At 36.1% G+C, this 17,892-nt stretch overlaps 1 protein-coding gene across 9 annotated transcripts in view; it reads left to right on the plus strand.

Moving 5' to 3' along the window:
* Positions 1 to 17,892, plus strand: part of Grm5 (glutamate metabotropic receptor 5) — a 574,875-nt gene that overhangs the window by 441,406 nt on the left and 115,577 nt on the right. For all 9 annotated transcript variants that reach the window (XM_039096032.2, XM_017588778.3, XM_006229659.5 and 6 more), the window contains one exon: positions 16,879 to 17,125. In XM_039096032.2, the coding sequence (XP_038951960.1) occupies positions 16,879 to 17,125 (247 nt within the window). The remainder of the gene's footprint in view (positions 1 to 16,878; positions 17,126 to 17,892) is intronic.

A 17,892-nucleotide genomic window follows, 5' to 3' on the forward strand; every position in this document is an offset into this window, starting at 1 on the left:
TATTACTAAAGATTTCTTGGTCTTAATTTAATAATTTGCAAAACTTAATGGTCTTGCTAAAACTATAATTATAATGAACATTTTAAAGCAATTGATTACTAGGTTCTTCATAATCATATTTTCCATTCCCATCAATCCTATGAGATAGTCACCATGCATGTGCCTTTACTGGTAGAAGAAAACCAAACAAAAAACACAGTGTCAAATGCTTCTTTGAGATTGCATAACTCTTAAATGATCTAATAACCTCAAGACTCAAGTTACACAATTCCAAATAAATTAAATCTTCCTGCATACATAGACAATTTATCTTTCTGTCACTATTAGGCATTTCATTGATTCCATAATATACATATTAGATATATAGCCATTTTCTGGGAACCCTGTTCATTAAAACTGCTTTTGTATGTTGGTGGAACTCAATACATACTTGTAAAATGAATAAAGGAATGCATACCACAGTCTGGTTAAAGATAAGATGTTAGCAGCAGACTCTTTGTTTCCGTGGAGCTGATGAGTTATAAATCAAAGGCTATTTACATCCAGCTTATAAGTAAGCAATACATATTCACAATGACAAAGTGAATTATAAACTTGTTTCTCTTCATAACTTCTTTCAAAATATATTTTATAACTGTCCTTTTGTGATGTGATACATTGTTAAAATTTCTATGATTCCTTTAGATCTTATATGTTTTCTTCCTTTAATCCATAATATTTCCTGAGGGTTACAAGAATATGAGTATTTTTTCCAATTATGGCTGAGTCATTATGCCACAATAACAGTCACTTTTCCTCAGTAGTTTACATGGTCATGAAATTCCATGGTTAACTACTGCACACTGCAAAAATAAATTCCCTCATACAATTGAGGTTGAGAGAAGCAGTAACCTCTAGGCATAAACACAGATATTTATATGGTAACTTGACAGGTACAACACATCCATTTAATAAAAAATAGCTGAAAATTTCCCTGTAGGACCTATATCTACTCAGCCACAGGCTTTTTATCTTGGCACATAGTATCACACATAGATTACCTCTTGTGAAACAGGATTTGAAAACACAAGTGGAAATTAGTTGGTTTCGCCAGTAACAACTGTCCACCTACTATACCAACTGATATATCTTGTCTGGAGTTGACTCAAAGACAACTACAAAGACTGAACTGCACAATTGTTCCTTAGGAGTTAAGCTCAGTTGCAATCTGTTTTCTCAATGACATACAAACTGTACAATGTCTTCAGAAACAAAGACTTAGCATCAAGTGCTGGCATGCAAACACCAACAAAGGAAATAGTTGGATAATATTTTTGATAACCTTATATTATGATTGCAATACTCAGTCTAGTCAAAACCTCCTGTGTGCATCTGCCTTTCTCTTTCAAATGTACAGCATTCCTTTCCTCAATTGTTGCTATCTATATAAATACCAGAGAAAGCAAAATATTTTTGAAATTCAAATATAATTACATTATTTTTCCTTTCATTTCCTCCTCTAACACCTTCCTTGCTACTCCTTTACTGGTCTTCCCTGACCCCCTGTGTCTGTATGTATATGTGTTTCTGTTTCTCTATTTTAGATATATTTTTTCCAAATTTGTATACCAGTTTTGCAAATCTAAGATGCAAAGGTTAGAATTATATTATTATATAAATGCAATGAAATCTTTCATCAAGTATAGCAGGATCTATAAAAGTCCACTGCCATCTAATCAAAGCATCAAAAGATTCCAAGAACCAGGAGCCAAGGGTATACTAACACCACCACCAAACCTAACAACTTATAAAAACTTGGCACATAGTATCACACATAGATTACCTCTTGTAAAATAGGACTTGAAAACACAAGTGGAAATTAGTTGGTTTCGTCAGTAACAACTGTCCCCCTACTATACCAACTGATATATCTTGTCTGGAGTTGACTCAGAGACAACTACAAAGACTGGACTGCACAATTGTTCCTTAGCAGTTAAGCTCAGTTGCTTAACACAAAGATCTTTGTTTCCTTCATTTGTATCATCGAAGTATAGCAGCTTGAATAGTAGACCCTGTCTTATTAGGTCTATAATGCATAATGCATTGCCATTCCCCATCAGGCTCCTTGTTTCCTGTCCCTGGAGTAATACTTCAGAGTCATTGTGTCTCTCCCATGAACATTGTTTGAATATTTTGCACTATGCAGCCTTTCCTGGATCCCCAAAACAAAGCATTTTCTTCTCTGTTTCCCTTTCCAGTGAAACCTATTTCCCAGTTCTTACAGCACTAGTTGGTCACCATGGCCATTGCCTGTCCGTCCACCAAACCTGGCACTTGAAAGTTTGCTGGGATATAATATCACCCCCAGTATACTGACTTGACAAGAAAAGTTTTCTTTGAATTGTTTACTTTAGATGGATAACTGACAACCCCAGAATGAGTTTAACTTCTTTTTACCTGTGTCATTCCTTTCCATTCCTTCAACCTTGTTTGATAACTTTCTCAGACTTAACACTTTCCAAAGGCTTTCCAAGTATTCGAGAGGCTCATGAAAACAGCATTTGGCTTTCTGTCACAATATGTTATTTCCACCAGCAAAGCCAGATAGGACCAACTCTTGCTATTTGTTCCTTCAAGTGAACTGAGCGTACCTTGTTGACTGCTTTTCCCTCTCTCCATCACCTTCTAAGTGTGTAACCACTTTATGATCCTTACCAGTACGCTGGTCTAAATAATTCAGAACAGACACCGGCTTTTCTATATTATAAAGATCACCTCCCACCCTGGGGTTCAATCCTAATGTTCCTCTCGAAGTGCCTTCTTGTTTTGTTTTATTTTTGTTTGTTTTGTTTTTTTAACTATCCTGAAAATACTAAAGGTGGCATCAAAACCAACGTTTCTTATGTCTGACTATTTTAGTAAGGCTTGTCCTTCTTTGTCTCAGCATAACTAATATTTCACCAGAAATAAACCAATGCCCCTAATGGTTCATTTGAGCCAATCCATCAGGTACTGATTGCTTGTGTATTAACTTAAATTCTGTATTATTTGTCTCAAGAGTGGAATGGTATTTATATCACTCAAGTTCTCTCCTTCCACATCACATAGACTGACCCCATATAATCATGTCCCACGGCCAGCATGTCAGAGACTAAGTCCTTGTTTAAAAGATATATTTTTTTCTAATTCAGACAGTTCAGATACAAATTATTTTCTAGTTATCACAATTCAGTTTGTGGAATCATTAAGACCACAGCCTGAATGATGAGTCATGTGAATTTTCCTTCCTCTGTATTAATAAGAGTGGGGGAGTTCAATACCTCGTTCTCATCAATTGACAGGCCATGGAGACAGAAACTAAACAGAGAAATAATGAAACTAAGAGATGTTATGAATCAAATAGACCTAACAGATATCTTTAGAACATTTCACCCAAACACAAAAGATTATACCTTATTCTCAGAACCTTACGAAACCTTCTCCAGACTATATACTAGATCACAAAGCAAGCCTCAATAGATACAAGAAAATTGAAATAACTCTTTACATTGTATCAGGACACCATGGATTAAAGCAGCCTTTAACAACAACAGAAACAACCGAAAGAAGGATTCTCATGAAAATGGAACAACTATCTGCTCAATGATTACTGGGTCAAGAAAGAAATAAAGAAATTAAGGACTTTCTAGAATTCAATGACAATGAAGACACAACATATGCAAATGATGAGACACGTTAAAATCAGTGCTAAGAGGAAATTTCATAGCACTGAGTTCCTTCTTAAAGAAATTCTACAGTTCTCATGTTAACAATTGAAAAGTATACTCTAGAAATACTCTAAAACTCTATAAATAAAAAGAAGCGCATACACCCAATAGGAATAGACAGCAGAAAATAATCAAACTCAGGGCTGAAATGAATAAATTGGAAACAGAGAGAAGGATACAAAGAGTCAACAAAACCTAGAGCTGATTCTTTGGGAAAATTAATAAGGTAGACAAACCCTTAGTCAAACTAAAAGGCAGAGAGTTAGTACCCAAATTAACAAAATCAGAAATGGAAAGGAGACATAACCAGGAACACTGAGGCAATTCAAAGAATCCTCTTCACTTTAACCTGGTTCTCTCCTGCCTTGGGGCATGAGTCTATCCATGGGATTCTGACTTTTGAACCCAGGGAAAGGCTTTTCAACACATGTCTAATTTATGCCTCTTTCCTTTAAATTCTGCCAGATGGTAGAAATGACAGGCCCGCAGCTTCACCTCCTTCTCTATGTCATTTCTCCTGCAAATGCAGAGATTAGTGTTGAGGCCTGCATCAGCATGTCACCGTCCAGTGAGGTGCCTCTCTTACACAGAGAGCTTCTTTCTGGGCTGACAGTTGAACCCCAGCTATATGTTTTATGACCCACAGCAAAATGTTCACAATATTTGACACAACCTACTTATGATGCCATTCTATATGTGCTATTTTAGGAATGGCAATACATTATGTACCTTATCAGGTATTTGGGTTACATCCTCATACTAACATAAATGACTTTACTCATTAAGAATGTGTGTTACTCAATACCACACAGAATAAGATGACCAACCTCATAGTTTCCCCTAAAAGGACTCTCCACTCTCAGATGGCTTATCATTGTTTCTTTGTGCTCTCTGCCCAACTTGAAGGTAAGCCCTACCAAAGATGCCCACCAAAGAATTGCGTCTTCCCTAGAAATTGCCTACTACTTAAATTAAGCCAAGAAAGGATGCTGTGCGTGTTATCATTTCTATGAACTTCTTGTGCCTTGTAAGATTTATTACCTTCCCGAGTCTTATAATCTCCCTTACATTATGCATAAAGAAATGTTTCCATTTGGAAGAAGGAGCTATATAGCAACAACATTTCAGACAGAGAGTACAAACATTTAAATAGACTAGTCAGACTACCAATAAGGACACATCTCACCCTAATTTCCAACAATCATTAGGTGCCAAAAGTAGAAATTCTTTCCTTAGGCAGTAACAGATGTGCATTAATTGTTTCATCAGAGATAAGTGTTAGGCACACAGTTTATTGTGGAATTGGCATGCTTGATCCTCCGATCAATCTATTATAAATAATTAATGTTGAAATTATAAAATAGTTCATAGATTCACTTTAGTATCTTAGTCACACAACCTCTCTTCATCCTCAAATATAACTGTTGTCACGTTATATATGTGCAAACTAAAGCACAAAGAAATTCATTGGTAGGTCAATCCTAAACAAATAACTAATAAATGAAGTGTCATAATTTGAATACAAATTTATAAAGCAATTTTTATGACATGCCTGCTATAAATATGAAACATTTGTTTGAAATAATGCCCATTATTAGTAACCATTTTCAGATTTTGCAGAGTCATGTGAAGCAGGAAGAATGAGTCCCTTTTCCACATCACCAAGGAAACTGGAGGAGATTTAGTTTAGTGGTTTCATGTTATTGGATCATGTAGACCAAAAGGATGCTAGATATGTTGCTTTGCTTCAAGCAGTGATTACATTCACATGGCAATTAAGCTAGAATTAAGTATCAAAAATAACCTTTTCGGAAAGCATTTCTTAGACCCTTCCATGTTTCTTTAATGCAGTCATAGTCTATCTGAAATGTTTACCTCTATATGGTAGCAATGCTTTACAATTTCAAAAGTTTTTTTATTATTATGTAAAGTTGCTCAACATACATGAATCTTAGCTTTTCATATAAAAATTTTAATAGCTTATAATAGCTAAGTTACAATCACAGTAATTAGTTTCTTAACAAAAATTACCCTGTCCTATTTGTCACTTATGATACATATTTTCTCTTCAGGTTCTCACATTAATTAATCAGAAATATCATTTCCATTCTCATATATAAGAAAATGGCATTATTTTTGCTTCTTATTCTTTATTAATTATTTTATTTATTTACATTCCAAATGTTGCACCCCTTCTTGCTCCGCCCTCCACAAATTCTTCATCCCATCCCCCTCCTCTTTGCTTCTGAGAGGGTGCTTCTTTACCCACGCACCCATTCCCACTTCACCCCACTAGCATTCCCCTTCCTTGGGGACATTAAGTTTCTAAAGGATTAAGCACATCCTTTCTCACTGAGACCAGACAAGGCAGTCCCCTGATACATATGTAGTAGGTGCCATGGACGAGACCATGTATGGTTTTTGGTTGGTGGTTTTGTCTCTGAGAGCTCTGGGGGTTCCAGGTTAGTTGACACTGTTGTTCTTCCTATGGGATTGCAATCCCCTTCAGCTCCTTCACTCCACCTTTCCCCAAACTTAGTCCAGTGGTTCACTGTAAATATCTGCATCTCTCTCCGTCAGCTGCTGGTAGAGCTTCTCACAGGACAGCCATGCTAAGCTCCTATCTGCAAGCACAACATGGTCTCAGTAATAGTGTTAAGGTCTGGTACCTGGACATGGCATCGATTCCAGGTTGAGGCAGCCTCTGGATGGCTTTTCCTTCAGTTTCTGCTCCATGTCTGTCACTGCATTTCTGTTATACAGAAACAATTCTGAGTCAAAAATTTTGAAGATGGGTCAGTGACCCTTTGCCTCAACTGGGGACCATGTTTATCTACTGGAGGTGGTGTCTTAGGTTTCATCTCCCCACTGTTGTCATTTCGGCTAAGGTCAACCCCACTGTGTCTTGGGAGTCTCTCATATCCTTGGTGTCTGGGACTTTCTAGAGTTTCCCTAACCCCATTGTGTCCTGGGAGCCTCTCACATCCCAGGTCTCAGGGACTTTCTAGAGGTTCCTCAGCCCTGGCCACTCCCACATATGCATATTTACATTCATTCTCTTGCCCTTCTGGACTTCTTTCCTGTCTCCCCCTATACATGATCCTAGCCCCTTTCTTCCCCTCCACTCTCCCAGCCAGATAGATGCCTTCCTCCCTATGCCTCCCATGATTATTTTGTTCCTCCTTCTAAGTGAGATTGAAGTAGCTACACTTGGCCTTCCTTCTTCTTGAGTAAGCTTTATACAGTCTGTGGTTGTATCATGAGAATTCTGACCTTGTTGCTAATATTCATCTATCAGTGAGTACATACTATGTATGTCCTTTCGGGTCTGGGTTATCTCACTCATAATGAAGTATATCTATTGGATCTTTATTGAGAATTCAGAGAGAATAGAGGTGTATATAGGAAAGGACAGCTTGCAGGATCATCACGCACTCGATTTTGAAATTCTAACCCACTATGCATTGGATTATTTCATTGGCATTACATCCTCTCTATGAGCCTAATGTCTCTCATCTAGGCAAGGGCAAAGCATTATGCTCAGCATGCACATAGCAAATTCACATTTCTATGATAGTGCAGATGATGGATATGTAGTAAACCTGGTAATGGGTATTGTTAGAGATTGTCTCCTCATTGTCTTTTGCTCTCATAACTGTCTATATAACATTGTGGAATAAAATAACTTCTGTGAAATCACTATTACCATGGTCAAAAATGGAAATGTCATGATTTAAAATAATTGATAAAATAAGTAATCCTGCACTATCAGAGTAATGCTTACCTACCATACTCAGAATAAATATATATATATATATATATATATATATATATATATATATATATATATATATTCCAGGACCATATGTTATACTCTCATCAAATTAGTCTTTCCTGTGTATAATTTTTGATCTTTGCAATTGCAGTTCAGTTCTTTACAGAATGTTTGGATATAGGAAAGTAATTCATTTGTAATTTTCTACTTCATTTCAATTACAGAGTTTATTATAAAAGATGAGTTTCTAATTTAGCATGCTTGTTTTTTTAATTAGAAGCAAACTCTTAAAAGAAACATTTTTTGCATCCTTATCAGAAACCTGAATGATTAATATAGTAATTCTTAAATTCCCAAATGTGGGCAGTGCCAACTTTGCATTTACCTCAGACTAATCTAGCCATATCTTAAATGTACATTATATCATGCAAACAGCAACAACGTGGTTTCAGTTATCTGGGGGCTTCTCAATGGCAATGTGATTTCCATGTGTGTTTTCTCAAGTGTATTCTCTCAACTCTACTGGAAAGTATAATTTTTCCTTGTTTTCAATATGTTGTGACCATGAAAATACAACCATTCAGGTGGAAGATATACCAAGGCTACAGAATAGCATTTCTAGTGGAATACTTTTAAATTACACAGTAGAAAGCTAATTATAGGATTGAGGAAACCATGTACCTTTTGGAAACATCACAAAATTTACTTAAAATGGAATTCATAGAAAAGAATGGCTGTAGTAATGAAAGAGAGATCAAAGTGGAAAGATTCGTGTCTTGCTATGGTAAGAATCCAGTATCCTAATTTTTATCCCAGGTTCTTAAATAACATTACTACCTTGGTTCTTATTCCTATAGAATTCATTTACATACTACATGGAAGTTTTTCAATATTCCATGATGTATATGAAACAACTATTGTTGTCTCAAATCACCCATTTATTTGAGGACTGTCAACCAGTTGCTGGTGGTACTCATCACAAAAACTTAAAAGTTGGCATCCTGAATAGAGAAATATATGGTTCCGCAATGCACTGCTGAGGCTTCTGAAACTTTCCAAATTCTGCAGATATCAGTGATGTTGCCCTTGAGGATTTAGAGGACACTTCTCTATATTTCAGATAAAGCTATATAATAGAGATATTATAAATATTGGGAACAAAGCAGTATCAGTATATTGGTTATAGCCCTAGGATCCTGGAGATGCTGGACTGCCTCTCACAGCATGAGCATGTGTGGTGTTAGTAGGGAGGATAAATTGTTTATGTGATGTCATCTATTACAACAGCCTTTTCATAGATGATTCTTTACTACTTTATATCCCTAGTCTTGGCTCAAGTCACCTCTCATAATCCATTGATAAAATTGGCAATGCTAAATACTGTATTCTATGCAGGAAATAGCTTGCCAAATAAAGTCCAAGCTCACTTAATTCATAGAGAACTGATTTTCCATTCAGAACCAATGCTAAATCTCATGGTAGGATTATAAGCTATGCAAACAAATAAACAACACAAAGTACTGTCTAACAAATAGTAAATGATTGGGTGAGATGTTTGCTTTAATTCAGTGTTAGAACTTGTGAAAATACAAGAAAAGCAAAGTTGTCTTATGGTTCAGAAAACTCATACTCTATTGGGGGAATAGTAAAGTTCCTGGATAATTCTATTGCATATCATAAAGTATTATATGTTGTAGGTAGAGAGATGTATCCTTTGTTAAAGAATTTTCCTTGCAACCATGAATATTTGAATTCAATACCCAGAATTGATATCCAGAGAGAGAGAGAGAGAGTGAGAGAGAGAGAGAGAGAGAGAGAGAGAGAGAGAGAGAAGAGAGAGAAGAGAAGAGAAGAGAAGAGAAGAGAAGAGAAGAGAAGAGAAGAGAAGAGAAGAGAAGAGAAACACTTATAATCTCAGTTCTGGGAAAGCAGAAACATGTATATCTTTTATTGACCAGTCAGCTAACTGACCTCAGGTCCATGACCTCAAAAACTTAAAATGATTTTCTGTACTGGGCTCCATCTGTACAATGGGAAAGTTTTCATGATTAGGAGAAAGACTGTGCTTATCTGTAGTCATAACAAAAATAACTACAGACAGTTATGAATTATAATGGTTTACTAAATTGATAGTTGTAAGTTGTCCCACATTAACTATGAATTCACTAGTAATGAGTTCTTGACTAGGATTCAATACCAGGAACGTTTTTCTTTTTGGTGAGAAGGTCTTAAGTCCAACTAGAGAGCTACTGGTTACCATCAAGATATATGTGCCACTACTGCACCTATAGAATTATTGTGTCAACCAGTTGTTGGTGTGGTTAATACACATCATAACTATTAGTTGTCACTTCCTTCTTTGGATGCTCTGTAAGCATGAAAATTTTTCAGAAGTTGAGCAAATAAAGCTTTAACAACATGATTGCCAACATGTGAGCTGAACAAGGATAATACTAGTGGATATACCAAAACAGATGGAAAAGCCCACAAAATTTCAACCCTACACAAAGAAATGTGGGCAAGGAAGAGAAACTAAAAGAGGCAAAGGTGATCTTCCTCATGAAAATGACAAAAAAAGTGGCTGTCCAATGCCAAACAGGCAGCCTAGAAAATAGACATATAAGAAACATTGTATGGAATATAAAGGTTATATTTAGCAATATAACTGTACATATATGAATTCAGTAACAATTAGTGCAAAAAAGAGACACTAAATTGAAAAGGAATAGGGAGAGATTCATGGGATGGTATGATGGAAGGGAGATGAAGGAATCTAATTATAATTCTAAAAATAAAATTTTTTAAATTGAGAATGTCTCTTAAGGAATGACACCTCTGATTGTTCTCACACACACGTATATGCACACACACACACACACACAGAGGGAGAGAGAGAGAGAGAGAGAGAGAGAGAGAGAGGGGGGGGGGAGGGAGAGAGAGAGATGCTGTAATGGACATATAAGCACATTTGTCTGGAAACAATGGTAAAAGATTCACTTGCTTTGGGATATGCTTTGACCTTCTGTCACAGAGTAATGGAAATTTATTGTGGCATGCATAATTAATAACTATATAGATTTAAAATAACAAGAATGGATGAGCCTGCTTCTGTGCAATATTTTCATTATAAGGCTATATTGCATTACCCAATAACACCCTCAACACTTTCAATTACTTTCTTCAATATCTTACTGTCTTCCCTTATATTTCTCTTGTTATTTGTTCTTACTCATGGGTAGACAGAAAGTCATAGGGATAATATGAAAGTGTTTTAAAAGTTACAATAAGAACAGACATAAAATACACGTTTGCTCATTGTTTTAACCCACAATCGTTAGTCAATTTGATAAAAATATTATAGAATTAAAATTAATTTGCCTCAGTCAATTTGATAAAAATATTATAGAATTAAAATTAATTTGCCTCTCATAATGAAAATAGCACTATTTAAAGAACTAGGAGGCAAAGAGTCTTGGAGAAGTTATCTCTCACCTCTTGGCCTTATTTGTCTCATTGTAAACTAAGTTTATTGAGCCAAACTAAGAAGTTGCAATCACAAATGAGTTCAGGGGCTAAGGAGATGTCATGAATGTAGAGAGTTGCTTTCACTGGGCAAAAACAAGGAAATTATGGTTGTGTCTTTATTTCTGAGTGTACATAGGTGGTTATTTGATATTTCTATAAACTAGCACTTGACCACTTCATCTACATCCAATTCTAAGTACAGCTTGGGTGCTTCCTTTCTGTAGCCTTTCGACTAGATAGATGCTCTCACAAGTTCCTAATATGTGAACCTTCTCAGGCTCTGCCTTCCTGGTGTGGTCTTATTTTTCTTTGTTTAACATACACTAAACTTCAAGATTATGTTGCCTGGTTGAACTAAAGACGACTTTGTGGATTGCAAAATTAATGTATCACAGATTGGAGGGTTTATTTTTAATTTATTAATCCTGCTGGAGATTTCTGACTTGATTATATGCTGATAAAATTTTCCCTAAACACCAAAGCTTATACATCAGGATCCAGTTTAGAATAAATAGAATAGAAAAAAAGTTTAGGCCTGTTTTGCTTTTACTTCTCCTTCAAAGATGGTTATGAATATGTGACAGTTTTGGCTAGCACAAAACCTCATGCCAAATTGGATCTGTCCTTGAGCTACATCAACACTGCTAAAGGATTTGCGTTCTTTAGAGTATTATCATTCCAAATACTTAATTTTCCTACTCTTTCCTACTGCCTAATGAATGATAAAAGAAGTTTGAATGAAATAGATCCTTTTATTACACACAATCATGCCATTCCAATTAGCTTAATAATATTAAATTTCATGGTCCCTAACAAGCTTCTATGCCTGATGTTTTTTTTTTTGTTTTTGAGGTTAAAGATTTTATCATATTCATTGTTTGTAACACCAGTACACAACAGACTGACATGCAATGAGGACTCTAATAGATGATTTTATAGGAAATAATTTGAACATCTTTGAACAAGTCAATGCAATAATGAGCTAATGAGAAAGAAATTTCCTCCTGATCCAAAGTAGCCACAGCAAAAACAATTAACTATAACTCTGAAGGTTCTACTAAGACATCTGAAGAATGACTATTAGATCAATTGAAGCACACACCTTAGAAATATAAACGTAAAAATGTAAATATTGGTTCAACTTTAATACCACACATATATGGTTATACGATTTCATTTTCTCCCACTTACTATCAGCCCATGTTCTGGAAACTTCAAATTTGATAATATGTAATATTTATGCTGTTTAAATCATATAAACATTGCTTGCTTAGGGAAAAATGTGCCTGGTGTACGGACACAGATCTATAATCCCAGTACTCAAGAAGTTGACACAGGAGGATAATGATTTTTGCATCCATCCTGCACTATATAGTCTAGTGAGAAAAATAGAGAAAAGAGAGGTGGGAGAACAGAGAAAGAAGGTAAAGAGAGAAAAGTGTATGGAAAGAGAAGGTTTGGGAGGATGAATAAAAGGAGGAGGTGGAGAATGAGAAGATGAAGAAGAAGAGGAAGAGGAGGAGAAGAAGGAGGGAGAGGAGGAGGAGCAGGAGGAGGAGCAGGAGGAGGAGCAGGAGCAGCAGCAGCAGCAGGAGAACAGGAACAGGAGAGCAGGAGCAGGAGAACAGGAGCAGGAGCAGGAGCAGGAGGAGGAGCAGAAGCAGGAGCAGGAGGAGGAGGAGCAGGAGGAGGAGCAGGAGCAGGAGGAGGAGCAGGAGCAGCAGCAGGAGAACAGGAGCAGGAGCAGGAGCAGGAGGAGGAGCAGGAGCAGGAGCAGGAACAGGAGCAGGAGCAGGAGCAGCAAAGTAAATGAGCTGGTGGATTCCCATCTGAAAGCTTGACTCTTAACTTCTCAGGTTTATAGTTCTATTACTAATTCCATTTTCAAAGCCTCAGCAGTCTTGTGCATTTATTACATGGGCCTCCTCAAGTTTTTGGTTACTATGATAAACAAGCATTTTCATGTATTCCAAAGAGATCCAAGCAATCCATGAGATCCAAGGGAGAAAGTTAAGAAAATAATAGAAATTTTGAGTAAATGAGAAAACAGACTCTACTAGTATGAGTTTTATTCCTGTCGATTTTCCTGAAAGAAAAAGAACACTTTATTAATTAATTAGTTTGTTTGTCTTAATTAATTAGTTAATTAAGCCAGTATTATGCTATGTTGTTCTGGCTGTCCTGAAACGAGGGAGAGGTTATTTCATATTAAATGTGAAAACACATTGGGAAAAAATGAACTAAAACACATGAAATAAAAATGATCCCTGAAAAGATTCTGTTACATTTGTATTGTTTAGTTTTCCTTAAATGACTACTATTCTACAATGTAATGAGTTTTCAAGTAATCTGACTTGACAAACTGGAGACTGGTCCTGATATATGTCACTGGTGGAGGCATCTTTCTGTCTCCATCCACATGTCAGTAGTGCCAATTATGTGTCAGGTCATATGACAGGCTACAAAGAGAGAATCTGTGCCCCAAGCAGAACCTCAGGAAATTCAAAGTATAGTGGAAACCCATGAAAAACTATCAGCATAGCTAAATGAAAACAACATGGCCTTAATCTAAGCTACAGGCAGATTGAAAACAGGCAATTTATTTTTAAGATATTTAGTATAATGATGGAACCACAATATGAGAAAGGATTCTCTAGGGAGGAGAGCAGGTGATGGGGTAATAAAAGATGGCGCAGGGTAATAGCAAACAGACTGCTCTGGTACATGTATGCCATTGTCAAAGAAAAAACTTAAAACTGAATGTGGTAAATGGGCTTTGAGGGAGGAAAGAGCAGTGTCGACGGGTGTGGGAGGGTGATAAGAGAGAATGGTGTGTGAGAGTAACAAGAATGAACTGTTTGTGTGTTTGAAATTATGAAACAAAATTTAATCAATAAAAATGGACTTTAACTCCAGGAAAAGTATAAAGTACTCCATCCAGTATTATTACAGAATTCTATAACCATTGTGGAATAATTTTCAGCCAGATAAATAATGCAGCATCCATATACATACCTACATGGAAATGATATCAGGCTCCACAGTACAGCATTGAAAGCAAGGCGTAGAAGTATAGGTATGCATTCTACCATTTCCGGGGGGCATTTGTATGGTATGTTATGAATGAAACTAGTAAAGTCTTGGAGAAATAATAATAAGCTAGAATATTGTTTATCCAAGCACAGCAAAGTCTGCCTAAAAGAAGTACCGGATATCTAGGAGCTGAAAGAGAGAGTTTTCATTTTATTGTCTTTTAAGGTTTTCACTGTAACTTTGAGTCTATAAATATAAATATATACAAATAATTCAGACGTTCCAAACTCCAAAATTCTGTGGCAATAGTTGGATTAGAAAGAAAGAAATAGATAAAAGGAATATAAAATGATGTGGCAGGTTGAATGGATATAGAATGATATAAAATTTTATAAAATGTTATGGTTGATGTGCTTCAGGAAGCCTTTGATGATTCAACTGGATTAAGATTCAAAAGCCATAGAACATCCAGCTAACAGGGATGGATTCCAGATAGACTTCAAAGGTTTAAACCTGGTTTCTTCTGTCTAGTTGCTGAGAAACAGTAAAAAAGTATTAATGCATTGTTCTATATCTGAATCACTCATAAAAATAGTACACATCTCTTCAGGCAATGAAAATGAATTGTGTCAATATTTGTATCATACTGAAAAGAGACTGTATTTGTTTTAAAGAATCCTCACTTATATGACAATTGAAACACTGGAAATAGTTGTCAGGAACTGAATACAGAATCTGATGTCTGATAAAGCTATAACCAATCAGTTAAGTTGTGTTTTCAAAATGTGTGAGGAATCAGAACACACCTCCTCTTTTCTAGTACCATCATGGTAAGCAAAGAATATCTCCCTGTTTAATAACTCAATTATTTTCTTCAACTTCTATAACAACCAACTAATTTGTCATTTGTCAGTTCATGGTTCTCTACCTGATCTGTGCTTAACATAAGACAGAAGATTCATCTTTTATTCTTCCTTTATAAAGTGCTTGGGAGCATTTTAAGTATCCAATCTGCTAGCAGTCTTAACTTTTATACTTATATTTTCTTAGCTTGACTAGAGCAAATCACTCAAACCTCTTAGTATCCTATAACACAGTTCTCTAAATTATATCATCTCTTCAACTCTCATTCTATTTCCACAGAGAAGCAAAGTTCTCAATGAAAATCAGAATCTCCAAAACCATATATTACACAGCTTTTGTGTTTTTTCTCCTTGTGACTGATATCTTATCCTACTTCCACTTCTTTATAATCTTTAAAAAACATACTAGACACAGATGCATTGGCACAAGCTAATGTGTCTATCTAGAAAAAAACTATTCATAATCTTTATGTTTTAAATATGGCAACACAAATGACTCAATTAGCAATAGGACTTTCATTAGCTACAAATCTATACTTCATTCAGCTCTCTTTCCATGCTGTTCATGATCAACACAACTTCATGTTTAATTTGACATCATAATATTTACTGAACTAATGAATTCATTGTGTAGTGCTGTATTCCATAACTTCTCATAGGACAGTTCATGGATGAGAAAAATATACTTTGAGACCTGGAGTAGGTGAGTGATAAATTATCAAATAAGTATAGAGACCAAATATCACGGCATATATTTCCCTTAGCTAAGACTTACTAGTTGGGAAATGGGAACTTTGAACATTTGTGAGCCAGAAAGGTATAGTATAATATTACAGTATTGTCAATTATTAGAGAAATTAATTTGACAATTAAATAAATGGCCAACATGAAAATACAGTGTTATTCTTACATAAGTAACAGGAAAAAGCGAGTCTTAATGTTGTTAGGGAATCACATCTTTCTTCAAGGTTTCATTCTTTTTTTATTTGCTCATATATTATATCCCAAACACACTCTCCCCTCCTCCCTCTCCTAGTTTCCAAGATTCATCACTTTCTCATTTCCTTTCAGAAAAGAGCAAGCTTTCCAGGGTTCTCAATGGGACATGACATAACAATTTACAATAATATTAGGCACTTTCCCTCATGTTAGGCACAACTAGACAACCCAGGAAGAGGAAAGTGTCCCAAGGGCAGGCACAAGAGTCAGAGACAGCCTCAATTCCCATGTTATGACTTCCACAAGGACAACAAACTATATAACCATAACATATGTACAGGGGTTGTATCTCAGACTCATGCAGGTTCCATAATTTGTAACCTCAGTCTCTGTGAATCCCTATGAGCACTGGTTGCTTGACATTGTAGGCCATGTTCTTTTGGGGCCCTTCACCCCTCTGGTTCATATAACCCTTCCTCACCCACTTCCAAGAGGTTTCCTGAGCTAATATTTGCCAATGGGTCTTTGCATCTGCTCTCATCAGTTATTGGATAAGACCTCTCTGATGAAGATTGGGCTAATGTATAGTCTATGAATAGCAGAATATTATTAGAAACCATTTCATTGACATTTTGTGGGTCTCATTTGGTTCTATGCAAGTTCTCTGGACTATCCACCCTCCGATTCCTGGTCTTCTCATCAGTGAACCTCAAATTGGCCACTCCCACAAGGTCTGCATTAACATTACCCCAGCACATCTTGCAGGCAAGAAAAATTGTAGGCTGGCTTGGTTGATGTCCTATTGTTCAATATTTTAAAACAAAACCCACAAACGGTAGGGCAGAGCTAAGAACAGCATGTTTACACATACTTTTGAGTGTGGTGCCCCGTTGTAAATCTAATGAGCTCTTTTTCATTGTTCATGGTCCTTGAATGTAGCTACAGAGAAGAGCTACAGAATACTTCAAAGTTAATCCTTAACTTTTTTTCTCAACAGGTTCTCTGACTCTGAGAACACATCATGTTCAAGATTCCAAAATGGGATTTGTGATAAATGCAATCTATTCTATGGCTTATGGACTCCACAATATGCAGATGTCCCTGTGTCCAGGCTATGCAGGCCTCTGTGATGCGATGAAGCCAATTGATGGACGGAAACTTTTGGATTCCCTGATGAAAACCAATTTTACTGGAGTTTCTGGAGATATGATCCTGTTTGATGAAAATGGAGACTCTCCAGGAAGGTACTGTTACAATCTCATTGTTGACAATAGTGTCAGAATAGTAGTCACTTCTATCCCGAGTGTCTTTCCCCTTTTCTTTCCCTTTTGGTTTCTCAGATGTCTGGGGCAGGTTTGGTTAAAGCTCTTTTTCCTAAATAAGCCAAATCAGATAAGGATGGCCTCATTTCTCTGTGGCCAAGAAAGAATACCAATGTTAATACTCAATGTATACTTTTGAATTCGCCACCACATTTCAGAGGCATAAACTTAGAGACACAATCCTCAATTTATTATAGACAAAGAAAAACACACCCGTTGGATCTTTCAGGATATGTTAGTCAGGTTGTTCCCAGTCATTTGTTACTTCTTATCATAACACTATTCTCAGACAGGAACAATTCTAATTCTGGTAGTCCAGGATTATGGTGGAGATTTTTCCTCTCTGTTTACTTTACCTGCTAGTGAGTCACACTATACCTATGTTTGTTATCCTATAACAGAAGCACTTGTGCCCTTGTTGAGTTAACAAGCTGCCTTTCAACATCAATTTTCTATTATTTATGTGGTGATGACTGATAATTATGAAACTTGTTTATAATTAAACCATCCTTTAGAGAAGCCACTAGGTATTGAAAAACTTACCAGACTTCATCTCGATCTTCAACATTAAAGACACTGTACTTTGAATACACAAGGGAGAATTAATGGAATTTATTGGCAGAGGTAGGTCACTACTCTGCTATACAAAACAAAACAACAACAATAAAAACTGAAAAAAAAATCAAGCA

Source organism: Rattus norvegicus, chromosome 1 (assembly GCF_036323735.1).
Source record: "Rattus norvegicus strain BN/NHsdMcwi chromosome 1, GRCr8, whole genome shotgun sequence".
In the NCBI taxonomy this organism is placed as follows: domain Eukaryota; kingdom Metazoa; phylum Chordata; class Mammalia; order Rodentia; family Muridae; genus Rattus; species Rattus norvegicus.